General features: G+C 51.5%; 2 protein-coding genes across 6 annotated transcripts in view; both read right to left on the bottom strand.

Annotated features, from left to right (window-relative positions):
* The window catches only part of Gjc2 (gap junction protein gamma 2), an 8,697-nt gene extending 4,240 nt beyond the window's left edge, over nt 1–4,457 (bottom strand). Inside the window, exon 1 of one of the 4 annotated variants that reach the window (XM_005349985.2) lies at nt 4,409–4,457. Coding sequence is in view for 1 of the 4 variants with exons in the window: in XM_026780818.1 (XP_026636619.1) it covers nt 1,278–1,288 (11 nt within the window). In the remaining 3 variants the exon portion in view is untranslated. The other 3 variants (XM_026780819.1, XM_005349984.2, XM_026780818.1) reach the window with 3 other exon arrangements.
* A 630-nt stretch (nt 4,458–5,087) lies between these two features.
* On the bottom strand, nt 5,088–13,022 carry Guk1 (guanylate kinase 1). 2 transcript variants are annotated; one of them, XM_005349982.2, is made up of 8 exons: nt 12,929–13,022; nt 7,963–8,076; nt 7,594–7,635; nt 7,153–7,249; nt 6,407–6,545; nt 6,242–6,326; nt 5,658–5,743; nt 5,088–5,406 (listed from the first exon to the last, which is right to left on the bottom strand). In XM_005349982.2, the coding sequence occupies exons 1-8, from the start codon at nt 12,987–12,989 to the stop codon at nt 5,371–5,373; spliced, it is 660 nt and encodes a 219-aa protein (XP_005350039.1). In that variant the 5' UTR covers nt 12,990–13,022; the 3' UTR covers nt 5,088–5,370. The 2 variants fall into 2 exon arrangements, with proteins under 2 accessions (XP_005350039.1, XP_026636722.1); XM_026780921.1 differs by lacking the exon at nt 7,963–8,076 and having other exon boundaries at nt 12,929–13,004.
* Between the last annotated feature and the right edge of the window lie 3,530 nt (nt 13,023–16,552).

Here is a 16,552-nt window from a genome sequence, read left to right as displayed (position 1 = left end):
GGGGGGGGGGGGGGGGGGCGGGGAGGCAGACAACTTCCAAACTTGAACTTCTAGCCTGTAATTTTCCTGCCTAGCCCTGGCACTGGAACACAGCAGGCACCTCAAACTACAGAGGGTCAGACCTATATGTCAATCTCTCCCCCAGTGTGACCTCTCTACCCTTGGATTACTTTATCTGAGTTGCTGTCTCCTGCACATCTTGGGTTTATCAGTAAACCCTGAACCACCCACACTTGCCACCTGCACCAGGTGACCACTGTTTCTCTGGTCCCAGATGCTTCACTCTTTCTTATAAACCTGGCTCCATGCCCACTGAGTACCTTAGAATGCACACTGAACAGATTGTCCCTGCTGCCCTTCAATGGCTTTGGAACCTGTCCTGAAACTCGCCCTGTAGAACAGGCTGGCCTGGAACTCACCGACATCCACCTGCCTCTGCCTCCCAAGTGCGGGATTAAACGCATGCACAATGGCTATTTATTTATTTTTGGTTTTTCAAGACAGGGTTTCTCTGTAGCTTTGGAGCCTGTACTGGAACTCACTCTTGTAAACCAGGCTGGCCTCAAACTCACAGAGATTCACCTACCTCTGCCTCCCCATTGCTGGGATTAAAGGCGTGCTCCACCACCGCCCAGCCTAGATTTATTCATTATGTATTCAGTGTTCTGCCTGCATGTGTGCCTGCAAGCCAGAAGAGGGCACCAGATCTCATTATGGATGGTTGTGAGCCACCATATAAGGTTGCTGGAAGAGCAGTCAGTGCTCTTAACTGCTGAACCATCTCGCCAGCCCTCAATGGCTTTTTTTTTTTTTAAGACAATGTTTCATGTGGCACAGACTCCTTATTCATTGACTTGTAAGAGTTAAGATGACCTTGAACTCTTCAGCCTCCTCTATCTGCCTGCAACGTGTTGGGATTTTAGGCGTGTACAATGCTCAGCTCCTTCAGTAACTTCTGGCTAGGGCACTTATCAGGGTCTCACTTAGCCACTGTGCCAAGTGCCCTGCCCTTTCCTCAGTTGGCTCCTGCCATACTCTCTGCTGTGCTAGTGCCCATACCTGCTGCCTTTCCCTGATTGGACAATCACCTGGCCATACAAGTTTTATAAACACACACACACACATTTGCACCTATGCACACTCATTACTCCAGTCTGCCTATCAGAGGTTTCCCAGTCACCATAGGGGTTAATTTTCTGATATATCTATGTGCTGGGGACTCCAGGATGCATCTGTGTTTAGCTTGGTGAAGGCGGGCTCTCACAGCAAATACTTACAGATACACCATGAAAAGCTGCGATGTGCGTACGTGCTCTGGTTGGTCCTCTGATGGGCCCTGACTGCAGAAACACCTGAGTAAAGCACTTTCTTAGATGGGTATGATCATGCTGCCTATAATTCTAGTACTTGGGAAGCATAGGTAGAAAGACCAGGATTTCAAGGTTACCCTCTGCTACATGGTGAGTTTGATGCCAGCCAAGACTACACTGAAACCCTTTCTCAAACCGCAGTCATAAAATAAACAAAGAACATATCTAGGTCCCAGGCTCTAACTTCTCATCCAATAAGAGGAAGTGGGAATCCCTGGGGAAGTGGCTGATCAGGTGGCTAGGTAAGGGGATGAAGACTGTGGGGCAAGCTCAAAGAGGAAGAACATGCTTACACACTCATGAACATTGGTAAGTGGATTGGACACTCTGAAGCTGCAACAATTTAACCAATAGACTAAGTAGGATTGTGGTTATAGATACCCTGGATGACAACAATTGCATCCATGTATCCAACACAACCATCAGGCTGAGGAGAGGAGACGCATCCCCTGCTTCTGTGCAGAGGAACTGCCAACCATTCTCAGAGAGTGTCCACAGTAGGAAGCGCACACCCCACACCAGGGGTTGCATCCTTGTATCAGATGACAGCATGAAAGAGGGACCTGCGCCTTTGCAGTGACACCTGAGGGCATCATGGCGTAAGTCCTGTTGATACCATCTAGAAAGACAGCCCATCACTCTCAGTGTTCTTCCCAAAACCCATAACCCAACAAGAGCAAGAGAAAACACTGAGCAACTTCCAAGAGGGGCACCCTACAAAATACCCAGGTGGTATTCAAGTAGCCGTGGGCAGCAAAGACAAGGAGGCTGTCTTCCAAGAGGTGGCCCACTGTTGGGAAGGACCAAGCGACTGTAGCAAACACCTGGCCTGTGGTCTGCGGCTAGCACAGAGGCAGCACCAGTTTATTATGGTGACGTGCTTCATATTAATGGGGCCTGGGATACGAGGTCCTCTGGGAACGTTTCTATATTGTTATCCTCTCTGTTGTGAATTTAAACATGAAGACATGGGGCTTCAACAGGGGTGTGGAGCCATCTCTAGCACTCACAGCTTGTTGAAGGGGTTCATTCAAGCAACTCCTGCTCCAAAGCAGCTCCTACATCTTGATCCAGAATTAGACTCTGTGGTGGTGGTGGTGGTGGTGGTGGTGGTGGTGGTGGTGGTGGTGGTGGTGGTGGTGGTGGTGGTGGTGATGTGCTTCACTTTGAGCAGGGGGTGCCCCCGCCACACACACACTACATAGCTCATTCAGCCCGTCTCCTCTCTAGAATAGAAGTGGTACCCTCTACTGTAAGCAGTCCTTGCACACATCCAGCCCTTGGTCCTGAACTGACCAGAGCCCTGAAGCTAGCAGGGTATGTGGCCCAGGGTGTTAGTAAACATATGGCCAGTAATTTGGTGTATGTGTGCTGGGGAGAGATTGTACCCTAGGACTATCAGGAGATGCAAATGAGGGGTGGGTACAGTGATAATTACTGTGGCTAACAAGCATTAGGACCTAGCATACCAGGTTTCAAGCCCTGGGTATCTAGTATAAACTACCCACCTCCCCCTATGACCTATAGGGTCTCACCAGCCACCTTTCCTCACTGGCATCCAAGACACCCTCCTAGGAGCTCAAGCAGACAGACTACTGGGGGCAGGGGGGATGATATCCAGAAAAATACAAGGGCCAGCATGGGCCTAGTATGAGAGTCACAACTCTGAGTCTGGATAAATCTTACAGGTTAATAGCTGCCTTCAGCTAAACTGCATTCCAGAAACAGAGATGCTGGCCTGGGTAGGCACCACCAGAATCTACATGCCTTCCTTTGGAATTGCCCAGGGAGTACACCTGTGCCCAACTACTTGTAGAAAGTCCACACTCACCCTGATCCTTGTCCTTCAGTCCTCCTGCCTCACCCACCAGTCCCTCCCACAGCTGGGCCAGGTTCCCCTGCCCACCTCTAGAACTTAATTCCCAGCAGGGTCTATTGAGGCTTCCCCATACAACAGCAACTCCAGCCAGCAGGCAGCAGGCCTTCCTGGGCAAGAGCTCCCCTTCATCCTTGGACTTGGTTACCCACCCTCACATCTCCCTCTTCAGTCCCTGGACATAGCAGGCAGGTAGGAAAACACTCAGAAGGAACTTCTGTGCCAATTACAGGGCCACACTAAACCATCAGCAGTTGTGCAGGTCCAGCTGCTGAGAGGTTCTGCTTGGCAGAAGACAAGTGGATAAAGAAAGTTTGTTTAGTTTGAGTACACTGGGCCTGAGGCCCATACTGATCCCCTGGACACACTGCAACTAGCTGGGGAGGACTGGCCCATCTTAGAACAGCCTGAAGGGCCTCAGCTGCTGGGGGAGGTACTGAGTACACCCTCAGCTCACCAGTTAGTTCCCATCTCCCCCACCATGGGTCTAGTTACCCAAGAAGAGCCGAGAAGTCAGCTGGACCCAAGCTGATGGACACCCCGAGGGTCCCTTAATGCAACAAGACAAGGTCTGGCCAGAGCTCCAGTGAGTCTTCCAGACTGGAACTGCCTGTGCCTGTGAACTGCCAGTGAGGATACAGGAGCCTGGAAAACTCCACATTAGCCATGAGAGTACAGACCAACCAAGACCCTGCCTATCTGCAGCCCCATCGGTGCCCTCCCTACCTTCTCCAAGCTGGGAATGCAAGCCTCTGGCTGAGCCCTTCCACCTGCCGGAGGGATGCTGGTCCTCTCTAAGGGCATACTGCCGGCTAGGGCTAGGGCCACCTCTCGCCACCAAGCACAATGGGGGGTGGAGGAGGGGCCCTCAAGGGCTCCATTGTTCCCCCCAGGGTCTGAATCCATGATTGTCCCTGGGGGTGGAGCAGCGAGGAGCTAGACAGGCCTGCTAGGGGCTCAGGCAGGTCCTGGCCCTCTCTTCCCCAGCCTCCACTTGAGGTCCAGGAAGTTCTGGCTCACCGTTCTTGAGGAACATCTGTACTTTTGGAGGCATCCCAGGGCTCCCCGGTCTCTCTGGCTCCTTCTGCCTGGGTACCTGCCTGCCCTCTTCACACCCACATCCATCGAATCTGCCCAAGTCCTGTCCCAGGAGCAGCCTCACCTGGAGATGCACAAGGGAGAGCTGTAGCTGACCACCGGGTGGGGGTAGCTGGCAACAGCCACTGCCCTCACCGCAGGGACTGCTCTCCTGGGCGGAGTCAGGCAGCCTGGGCTGAGAGCCCAGAGGAAGAGGGGAGGACAGCAGGACCCAGACAATCAGAATGTCTCATCTTGGGCAGAAGGGGAGGGACAGCCTCCCTCAACTTACAGACATCTCTCTCAGGAATGCTGCACCCGCTACAAGCTCTAGGGCTCAGAATCTGGAATCTCTACAAAGGCCCAAGGCTCTGCCCCTCTTCTACCCCAGAAAGCTTCACTGCCCTGCCTTGGGGCTTGGAAGGCTCTACATAAAGGCAAGAGAACATAGTACCCACAGGTCCCAGGGCCAGCACTATGTCCTCATTTTCACGCTCTTTTCTGGTGGCTGGGCACTTTCCTTCCTGGCCAGTGATTCTTGTCACTATGTATCCCTAGATTGCTCAGAAACAGCTCAAAAAGGCAGCAGTACCAGGTTCTCCAGGACTGAGCCCCATTCCAATCCATGCTGGCTGTCCCAGTTGACTGGTTCCAAGGGGAAGTGATCACAATCAACCCAGCTAGCATTCTGATGACTGGTGGACCCTGGAACCCCCTTGGCAGCTTTCATACGGGTTGACCAGGTAGAGGTAGGCAACCAGGGGTCATAGGCCCAGAGTGGATGGCCTTTATTAGGATGTCAGTCCTGCTCCAGCAGGAGGGACAGGGACAGCTCAGGGAGAATAGAAGTGAGTACATTTCCGAGTCCTTCAGCCTCAGCAAGCCAGCACAGGGTGAAGAGCCACCATGTGGCCAGACAAGGGGCAGCTCCTCCTACTCCACAGTAGAAGTCTATACAAGTCCTTGCTGCCCTGGCAAAGACCACCCCACCTCATAACCCAGATATATTTGGGGCACAGGCATCACTCTGTGGAATGAAGCAGACCCTCAGGCATGGCCAGTTCCCTGAGCTTTCTTGATTTCCTGCCAACGAAAAAGGAAAACAGAAAGTCAGGAGAGGCAGGGAACAGGGAGGGATGGGTCTCAGATCCTCCCCTGGCCCCCAAGGACTCTTGGACTTTGCGCTTGTACTTGATCAGCTGGCAGTTGGCAGAGCCTCAGCTGCTTACAGTGCAGCAAGGGTGTGAGCCCTAGCCTCATCAGGGTTTGCTGGACTCACAGGGTGGCTTGAGCAGGGGACTGTGCCAGGACAGGGTAGGTGGGGAGGGACCCACCTCAGACAGTGCCTGCTTCAATGTTGCATAGGCTTTATCCAAGTTGTCATTGATGATCACCAGGTCAAACAAGCCAGGCTCCTTGCCTGGGAATGAAACAAGACAAAAGTCAGGAACACAGGGAATCTGGCCCCTTCCCACTGCAACAACCTCTACGACTACTCTTGCCTGTCACCGTAATAGGACAGTCAGGACTAGATGGAACTCTGCCTTCCCCTCTAGAGAACCTCAGATGGGGCTTGCTCATCAAGTTGAGTACTAGAGTATGGACCACTGACCCCTCCCCAGGCCTCTATTTAGAACTGGCACTACCTGTGACGGGCTCCCATATGCACATAGAGAACAGCAAAAGGTCGCAGTGACAGTGTCTGAATGTGGGCCAAACTCAGACACAGAAACAAGAGAACAGCTTGCAAGAAGATGTCTATGACACACTCAAGTCCATAAGAGAAGTGTGGCCCCTCAAAGGCTCTGCAGACAAAGAAGTCTCGAACTCCTCTATCTTTGCCCTTGGTCCTCCCTGTCTCCTGGTGAATGGGGCTGGCCACATGCTCATAAGGTATAAATGACCTGACCACACTCACTGCTCTCCATGTCAGCCTGTGCAGCTGCCAGCCGCTTTGCCAAGCTCTCCTCAGTCTCAGTGTTGCGCAGCCGCAGTCGCTGCTCCTGAAATGCAGGCCTTTGTTGAGTCAGTACTCTCCAAGTCTCAGGGACTGCCCTGTGGGTCTCCCACACCAGGTACCTACCAGCACAGCCAGAGAGGGGGGCTGCACAGAGATGTAGATGGGATGCAGATCAGTCTTCTTGATGTTGCGCACACCCTGTAGGTCAATGTCTAGCACGCAGATGCGGTTCATGGCCTGCACAGCCCGAACAGCTGCCTTGCTGGGAGCAGGGAAGGGCAGTGAGCAGACATTCAATGGGACCCAAGGCAAGACCCTAGCTCTTAAGCCCACAAGAGTGCTTGCCTGCTGGCCACCCTCTCAGGAATACACATATTGGCTGCTAAACTTCAACCTTGGTAGTCTCTTAAAGCTTCCAAGAGCTTCAGAGAAACTCAGCCCCTTCCTCCCCAAGGCCCATCCTAGGTAGGCCTAGCATGGAAAAGAAGAGGCTCACTGAACCCAGCACCATCCGTACTTCCCAGAACATCCAAGCATAACCTCGGCCTTGTCAAGTCCTCTGAAAGCACAGTCCTTTCTGTCCTGCAGCCAAATGCCAAAAAAGTTTGGGCTTTTGGTCGGGCCTGAGCTGCCTGTCACTGCCTACCTCTTCCTGTGTGAGGTACTCATATGGCTCCTGTCACACAGGATGGCTTAAGACAGATGAGCCTGGGGCATGACTGGGCCTGCCTGCTCCCTGGAGTCTATCAGCTAAGCCATCCCAGCCTAGGCGGGAGACTGGGAGGACATCATATGACAGAGGGGAGAGGTGGAAGAGTTTCCTTCTGCCAATTCTGGGGTCACCTTGATCCATACCAAACTCAGCCCACCTTGTCCCATACAGGTTCCCCGAGAACTCAGCATGCTCAATGAAGTCCCCTGCTGCAATATCACGCTGCATCATCTCCCTGGTCACAAAGTAGTAATCTGGAGAGGAAGAGGGCTTTTCAGAGGATACCCAAAACCCTGACCTGCCTGGCCTGGCCCCTCTCCATCCTACACAGGACTGGAACAGACACCACTGTTCTCACTGTCCTTGCTGGGGGACTAGAAATAGTCAAGTTCCACAGAAAAGAGGGATACCCCTGCCCTCAATCTGATGATGCACAGACTCTAATCAAGCTACTAACCCAAAGGCAAGAGATACTCTCCTGCTGGGGACTGAGTTCTGTTATAGCCAAGGGACAGAGCAAACCCTCACGCCCTCCCACTGTCCCCTCCCCTCCACAGTAAGTCATGCCTGAGACCCTTGGATTAGCAGGTCAGCTCACCTTTGCCATTTTCCTCACCAGGTCGTGGATTCCTTGTAGTATCTAGAAAAAAGACCTATCACACACTGAAGAGATGGGTGTACAACCCTTCCACCCTACCCAGGGTCTTCCCTTGCAGGCCTGCTCAGTTCTCTGGTTGTATAGCAGCAGGTGGTGCTCACAGCCAGTGGAAAGCCCAGACCAGATCTCAAGAGGTCACAGGGGCCAAGATGCTTACTCTAGATGAAGGCCCTGGGAAGGGAGAGGGTAATGGGGTTGAGGGAGTAAGGACAGCATCTCCTAGGCTGGGGGTGTATATTTGGAACTCTAGTAGTCCAGTGCTGGGATAGCCTCTGAGCTCCTTGCCCTTCAGGGTCCTGGGGCACTCACGGGACACACTGAAGCCAAAGATGCTGCCATGTTCCTGGAACAACTTCTTGAGCAGGGTGCTCTTCCCTGCTCCTGACGGCCCACTCAGCACCACTGGCCTAGGTCCTGCCATGCCTGTGAAAGGAGGGGCATCACAGACATGAGAGGTTTTGCCCTTGCTGGTACCCTGGCATTTTTCTAAGAGGCAGTGGTATGAGTAACTCCCAAGGGCAACATCCCCCTATAATGCGAACCCTCCTCTCAACAGTAGTCAACTGGTAAGATAGTAAACACAGGCAGGAAGGCCAACAGGATTCCAACATCCAGCCTCACACATACCCAACAGGAAGTCCACAGGCATGTGACCCAGAAACAGACAATGCAGCACTCACTGGTCCCACCCCATATAGGCTGCCCTCCAGAACCTGACCTCACACTGCAGTGCCCATAAATGGCACTGCCCACTGGGAGGTCCAAGTCTGAAAACAGAAATTTCCTGGCACTACAAACATAGCATCCTCAAGTCTATTCAGTTCAAACCTGTTTGGGAAACTTCCCACTAGACATGCAACCATCCCTAACTTCTCTGGGAAAGGCAATCTGTAGCTGGCCGGCCAAGAGTTAGAATAGCACCCCTAGCCTCCCAAGGGGAAAGTGAATGCAGCTCAGCTCAGGCATCCGGATCTGCCGCAGGTAGGGGCTGCCAACAGAGGAGCAACTGCTGTGGTAGGCATGAAAGCACAGAAACCTCCTCCATCACAGTCTGATCTAGGACCTGAGCCTTCTTCCCTTACCCTAGGACCATCTTATCTCACTGGTTCCCAAACTCATGCCTAAGCACCCAGCTCCACCTCACCCTCAGCCCTAATCCTCCCTCCAGCCTGGCCTCGAGCAGGTCATCATTTACACAACCAGGACCCTGTCTATGAAGGCCTTCCTGCCTCCGCAGGATGGAAACCACCTACTTGATGTGCTGCAGCCTCCGTGGTTAACCTGGGAAGAGTCAATGGCTGCTCTACACCTAGGGACAGGGGATTAATCTCTGCCAAGCCCATACCCCGCCCTTCAATAAATCCCTGGGGCACCCAGCCCTGCCTGCACTGGCTGCAAAGAGATCAGCCCCGTTCTTCCACTGTGCAAGAAAGAAAAGGAATTACTTGTCCTTCTCCTGAGACTACACCTGTCCAAATAACCAGGGCTGCATCTGACACACTGACAGATGGGGAAGAGTCACCACAGGGGCTGAGAGACATGAGCTGCTGCTCTCTACCGAGGGTGAGGAAAAGGGAGATCAGGGAGGGTATTTGGGAGCTGGAGGGGCTGTCTGCCAACCCAAGCACCTTTGGCCTTTAAGGGTGAGGCCCACACAGCTTTTGGACCAAAAGGCATAGGCTGCAGGAAGGGCATCAGCTTAGGGAAGTCTTGTGTTCTTAATCCCTGATGTAGGCCATGAGGTAATCTTACAAAAGCACTGGTGCTGGTATTCTATCACCCACAGGAGCACAAGCACTGTGAGTATGGTACATGTGCATGCACATGCACATCACACATGCATACTCAAAACACACACATGCACATGTCCCTGAGAAGCACATAGGACCACCTATCAAAAAGACATAGTTAAGGGGTCCTAGAGAAACTCACTCAGTGTCACCAGTGGTGCCTCTCAATGACACTGCTCCCTTCTGGCTCTCCCCAATCACACTGACCACTGTATGTTAATTTCCTGTCTGGGCTCCAGGCTTCCCCTGATCCACATCTCATCACCACCTTTTCACAGGTATCCTCTTCCCTAGTCACTGAGCCTTGCTGCTTCCACCATGGCCTGGCCATGGTGTATGCTACAAACCATCCAACCCAGCTCCTACAAAGCTGCCTTCCTTCTGCCTGCTGTATCAGGCACTCCGGATGAGAGTTCCTCAAGGTGCTGCACTGGCTCCAAATTCCCTTGATGGCCACAGGCTGTGATCTGCAGCTGCCAATATGGGTTCTACATTTGCACATTCCAAATGACCCATTTCTGGAGCTCTTAGTTCCCTTGAGCTTAAAAGGAGCTTAAGGCAGCGCTCACCGTGGGGCTGCGTAACTCACTGCACAGCTGTATTCCAGAGACTGAGAACACAGGATCTGACACTCAAAGAACAAGCACAACAACAGAGGAGAACCACAGCTAAGAGAGATGCTCCAAAGTGCATGAGGTAAGAAGCTTCTGAGAAAAGGATCTCAGGTCGGATAGTCAAGAGGACATGCACGAGGGACAGGCATGGGTGAAACACATGATCTGTAATCCCGTCAGACAATGGAGCAGCCTATACCCATCCCCCACTCTGTTCCCTGCTTCCAACTTTAAGTAATGATGAGCTGGTATCACCCAGATTCCAGTCTCAAATCCTCATTTCTGGCATTGTGGGAGCCCTCTCTTGACCCTAACCCTGTACCTTGCAGGCCATGACCAGACAGGGGGAGGAAGGACACTGGCGTGCACATGTGGACATATGCGACAGCTGAATCCAACCCAGCTCTGCACTCCCTAAGGCACCCCTGCTGAGCCGCTTAACCTCTCTCTCAAGGCCAGCCTTTCAGGAGTCAACAGTGTATAACTTCTGACCTCCTGGGGCTAAATCACAAGGGACAGGAAGACACAGGGCACCAGCTCCATCTGTTGGTACCTTGGCTCTGAAGAGTGCCAGTAGGTGTCACCCGACACCGGCACGTGCAGCCCATGGACCTTTGACGGTTCTTGGTGAGCCTCGATGACACTACACTTGCTTGGATCTACACAGACCCTACCAGATGACCCTGACTACCTAGCTGTGTGGTACAGTGGCACTGGGGCCTGGCAAGGGGAGTACAGAGGACTCTAGTCAGCAGCTAGGTGACCAGGCGTTCGCTACATCTCCACAGAGCCACAGCAAACGGCAGAAACTACAGATCTAGTCTCTGCTCTAGCATTTACAGACATGTGTGCTACTCAAAGGCAACTTCCTTTGGGGAGACCACTGGAGAAACTCTGGACCCCAATCTCTTCAGCTCTTCTAGCCCCAGACTTCAACTGCCTGACAAAGAGCCCCAAGACCTTAACTCTAAGACGAGCTAAGATACAAGTGATTTCCACAGGAGCATTGGGAGAGAACATGCTCTCCTGGAACACTCCCTAGACACAACTTCCTGCACAACCTCTTCCTGTCTTTACCTTAGGGCTCCTAGGACTAGAAATCTGTCACAACCACCACATCCCTCCTGTCTACTGAAGCCACAAGCAGCACTAGGCAGATATGAGTGACATATTCCAGCCCTGAAGCCCCCAGAATTGAGGAGCCTCTTCCAACGGCAGCACCAAGAGTAGCCAAAGCATTTTCATGCTCATTCCTCTACCTGAACCAGACGCACATACCACAGCCTCCCACGAAAGGAAGGGTGGAGTAGCAGCCAAACACGAACAGGCTGCTGCTGGACCTTCCTGGTGCTACCCATCTCTGTTTGTGATGCTTCCCATCAAGGACAAAAAAGAACAGGCTGAATCTTGAATGGGGTCCTGGATGCCACAATCATGAGGCAAAACGAACATGAAAGAAAAAAAGGGTTCAGAATCCAAGGAGAGCAAAATAGAAAGAACCAGGATGTTGCAGGGCTTGTCAACTGCTCACTTGTGTAGAAGGGAAAGTAAGGAAACAGGGTCAGGCAAGACTGAGGGGTGGATGAGGCCCACCCAGCAGGACCAGGGAGAATGAGGGGCAGGTATGGCAAAGGACACTAAGGCCCAATAGATGCAGGCAAGGAATGGATAGGGCAGGGCAGAGACTGGGGACCAGGACAAGCAGAGTCAGGGAGGATGGGAGATAGGACAGGGGAGACTGAGGTCTACTGTAGGCAAGGCCGGTGGAAACCGAGGGCCACCACATTCTGGATCAGAGAGAATGGGGACAGGGTGGGGCAGGGAAGACCAGGGATGCTGCAAGCAGCCTGCCTCCATCTACAGCTGCCTACCAAGAGCTCACCCTCGTTTTACCTCTCCTTTGATGCCTGGGCTATCTCCTCCCACACCTCCTTCTGCCTCTTCCTTCAAATTACCTCAACATGTTTCCTGGATATTTTGTATGTGTCAAGACAAAAAGAAAGTTTAAGTGTGGCTGAACAGAAGTATACTGCCTCAAATTTACTACTCCAGAAAATTACTAGTCTTCCCACTGCCCCTCCTAGACAGAGATCCAGCGCTGAACCAAGGAAGGCCAGGCAAACAGCAGCAATGGCTGATTTAGCATCTACGGGAACATAAAAGCCTAATACGTGAAGGCAGGGGTAACGTGGGCAGACAGGCTAAAGTAGCAGGAAATTCTGCTCCTTAGTGCCAAACTGGAAACCGCCCTAATGGTAGCTCTCACAACTAACCTATGATCCCCAAAAAGTAAACTGGAGGAGTACCCACAGAAACAAATCTTCCTCTCCTTGGACCCTATCCACGGCTGACCAGCCATTTATTCGCTTTCTCCCAATCTCTTCAGGTAGCTAATGTCACCTGCTCCTCCTCCAGCTGCCACCTAAAGGAACCTTCTCACTCACCGCTTCCCTGCCCACTTCTACGTTGGATAAAATGATGCCTGGGAATATTAAGCCCGAAGGCGGCACCAGAAACCTCAACCTGGGTCAGGGCGAATCCCAATGCCCACACCCAGGAGTCAGCGGGGGCCTGCACCACCTGCAGACACCGAAGTCCTGCAATGGCGAAGGGGGAAAGCCAGGTGCTTGAGCCTGTCCAGGATGCCGCGTGGGCAGGGCGCCGAGGAAGAGCGTCAGCTAGGCTCAGGCTGCGCGGGCTTGCGGGTAGCTGCGACTCCGCGTGCCTGTCCCTGTCGTTCTGAGGACCCGGAAAACACGTTCACCAGGCGTCCTCACAAGAACAGGAGTCATTGGAGGCAGCGCACAAGGGACGCACGCGGCCAAGTCCCGCTCCTGAGGCAGTCAGTCGTCAGCAGCAAAGCACACTCACCGTCCGCAGGGACGCGAGCCAGGGCGGCCACTGCCAGCCCGACCAGCGGGCGCCGCAGCATCAGGGACCGCCCGCAGGACTACGTCACAGCGGTGCGCCGGCCCATGAGGGCTTACCGGAGCGCGGCACGGCTGCGCACACGGACTGCGCAAAATCGCCAGTGCGGATGCCCTCCCTCTACCGTCCGCCGACATTACGTCACCCTCTCTGGCTCCACTCACTCCGAATCACCTAGCCTGGTCACGGCCGCAGGGCTACATCACAGCAGTGCGTCGGTCTGCGAGGGCCAGCGGAAAGGGGAGAGCCGCACTGCTGCGCAAGCGTATTGCGTGGTACTCCCCGAAGGCCACGCCCATTTTACCCTAGGTCCTCCCGTCTTCAGGCATCGTTTTATTCCTTGTTCGCTTTTTTTTTCTAGGTTCAGACCCCGCCTGCCCACAGAGAAGACCCGAAGAGGAGCACTTTAAAAATCAAGTGGCCGGGAGAGATGACTCAGCGTTTAAGAGCACTGACTCTCTTCCAGAGACGGCCTGGGTTCAATTCCCAGTTCTCACATGGCGGGTGACAACTGTCTGTAATTCCGGTCTTAGGAGTTACATAGACAAACATCCAGGCAAAGCACCAATGCACATTAAATTAAAAAAAAAAGTGAAATCAGCATCGAGTCCGTTGAGTCACATCTTTGCAATATCCGGTTACCCTTTCGGAACCAGGTTCGGTTCAGTTCGCAGACTCAAACCGTGTATGATCTCACCTGGCCTCCTCAGGCACGTGCCCCTCACTCAGGCCCATGTAGACTATGTAGTCCTGACAGGCTCCCAGAGAGCCACCTGCCTCTACCATACCAAATGGTAGATTAGAAAATACGCTTTTCGCTGGGTGATGGCGGCGCACACCTTTAATAGAAGCACCGGGAGGCAGAGTCAGGTGGATCTCTGTGAGTTCGAGCCCAGCCTGGTCTAAAAGAACTAGTTCGGGGGAAAGGCTCCAAAGCTACAGAGGAAACCCGTCTCTAAAAACCAAAAAGATAAAGTGTAAAAAAATAAATGTGTTTAATCCCAGCAATCCAGACAGGCAAAAGGCAAGTTCAAGGCCGGCCTGGTCTACAACGTGAGTTCCGGAATAACCAGGGCAAACCTTGTCTTGAATGAAGCTAATTAATTACTTTAAAAGGTGTGCACCTGCAAATCAAGACAACTTTAAGATACCATCTTACACCTGTCAGAATGGCTAAAATCAAAAACACCAATGATAGCCTTTGCTGGAGAGGTTGTGGAGAAAGGGGTACACTCATCCATTGCTGGTGGGAATGCAAACTTGTGCAACCACTCTGGAAATCAGTGTGGCGGTTTCTCAGGAAATTCGGGATCAACCTACCCCTGGACCCAGCAATACCACTCTTGGGCATATACCCAAGAGAGGCCCTATCATACAACAAAAGTATATGCTCAACTATGTTCATAGCAGCATTGTTTGTAATAGCCAGAACCTGGAATCAACCTAGATGCCCTTCAATGGAAGAATGGATGAAGAAAGTATGGAATATATACATATTAGAGTACTACTCAGCAGTAAAAAACAAGGACTTCTTGAATTTTACATACAAATGGATGGAAATAGAAAACACTATCCTGAGTGAGGTAAGCCAGACCCAAAAAGAGGAACAAGGGATGTACTCACTCATATTTGGTTTCTAGCCATAAATAAAGGACATTGAGCTTATAATTCGCAATCCTAGAGAAGCTAAATAAGAAGGTGAATCCAAAGACAAACATATAGGCATCCTCCTGAATATTAACCTTCATCAAGCGATGAAAGGAGACAGAGACAGAGACCCACATTGGAGCACCGGACTGAAATCTCAAGGTCCAAATCAGTAGCAGAAGAAGAGGGAGCACAAGCAAGGAACTCAGGACCGTGAGGGGGTACACCCATACACTGAGACAATGAAGATGTTCTATCCGGAATTCACCAAGGCCAGCTGGCCTGGGTCTGAAAAAAGCATGGGATAAAACCGGACTTGCTGAACATAGCGGACAATGAGGACTACTGAGAACTCAAGAACAATGGCAATGGGTTTTTGATCCTACTGCACGTACTGGCTTTGGGGGAGCCTAGGCAGTTTGGATGCTCAACTTACTAAACCTGGATGAAGGTGGGCAGTCCTTGGACTTCCCACAGGTCAGGGAACCCTGATTGCTCTTCAAGCTGATGAGGGAGAGGGACTTGATCGGGGGAGGGGGAAGGAAATGGGAGGCGGTGGCGGGGAGGAGGCAGAAATCCTTAATAAATAAATAAAAATTAAAAAAAAAGGTGTGCACCAGCTGAGCAGTGATGGCTCACATCTTTAATCCCAGCACTCAAGCGGGAGAGGCAGGAGGATCTCTGAGTTCTAGGCTAGCTTGGTCTATGGAGCGAGTTCCAAGACAGGCTCCAAAGCTACACAGAGAAACCCTGTCTCAAAAAAACAACAACAAAAAAGGTACTCACTGAAGAACCAAAGTTCCTCTGTTTTGTCCTCCTCCTCTGCCTAACGTCTTGTGTAAGCTATTTTCCATAAAACATTCCAGTTCTCAGAAATGGCTAGGGACAAAAGTAGCAGGGTAGCCACCTGGAAAGCACAGATAACCACAGAATGTCCCCACCCAAAGGTCAGCCGATAAGAAAACTTGACAAGCACCGGGGGAAGGGGAGGTTCGAAAATAAAAATTTGTGAAAAGTCCCTAAGCACGAGCCAATCAGTATTCAACCCATCACCCCAAACCCTGCTAATGTAACTTTCCTGGCTTTTGCCTTTAAATGATGCTCTCTAGAAGGGTAGGACACCTCTTCCCATTGCTGTGCTGATGAGGTCCAGGCCGGCCTGCAATTGTGATAATAAATGTTGCTTAAGCATTTCAGTGAGTTGGTCTTCCTGGTAGTCTTTTGGGGTCCCCACAGACTGGGCACAACAGTAACAAGCCATGTGGCAAAATGTAGATTAATATCAACAGGTTAGTTTAAGTTTCAAGAGTTACTTGGGAACAAGCCTAAGCTAAGGCCAAAACTTTCGTAATTAATAAGAAGTCTCAGTGTCATTATTCGGGAGCTGGAACACCAAGGAAAGCTTGATTACAGCTGAGTTTGGGGGGGGTAGGCGGTGAGGGCACCACACATCTGCTGGCAGGTTGACCTTGAGTTTATGAGGCTCTGGGAACTTAGCTGTGTCTTCCACTCCCCACTGAACCTATCACTAAATCCTGAGACTCATTTCCACCATCTGAGCTTCTGTCTGCTGTCTCAATTTGGGAATCAAAAATTGCTTTAAATACAATGACAAAAAAAGAGATTTTTGGATATGTCTTAAATGTCTTAAATTTGTTACAGGCTGGAGAGTGGAGGGGGAAAAGGATAGGGCTATTTATTTATCTATCTATTTACTTATCTATTTTTGTGACAAGGTCTTACTCTGTAGACCAAGCTGACCTTGAATTCACAGAAATCTGCCTGCCTCTGCCTCTGGGATTTCAGGGGTGAACCACCAAGTCCAGCATATAAGGCCATTTTTTTAAAAAAATTATTTATTTATTTATTTATTTATTTATTTATTTATTTATTTATTTAGTATACAGTGTTCTGCCTGTG

This window comes from Microtus ochrogaster, chromosome 7 (genome assembly GCF_000317375.1).
Source record: "Microtus ochrogaster isolate Prairie Vole_2 chromosome 7, MicOch1.0, whole genome shotgun sequence".
Lineage (NCBI taxonomy): Eukaryota > Metazoa > Chordata > Mammalia > Rodentia > Cricetidae > Microtus > Microtus ochrogaster.
This window is presented reverse-complemented; position numbering and strand designations above follow the sequence as displayed.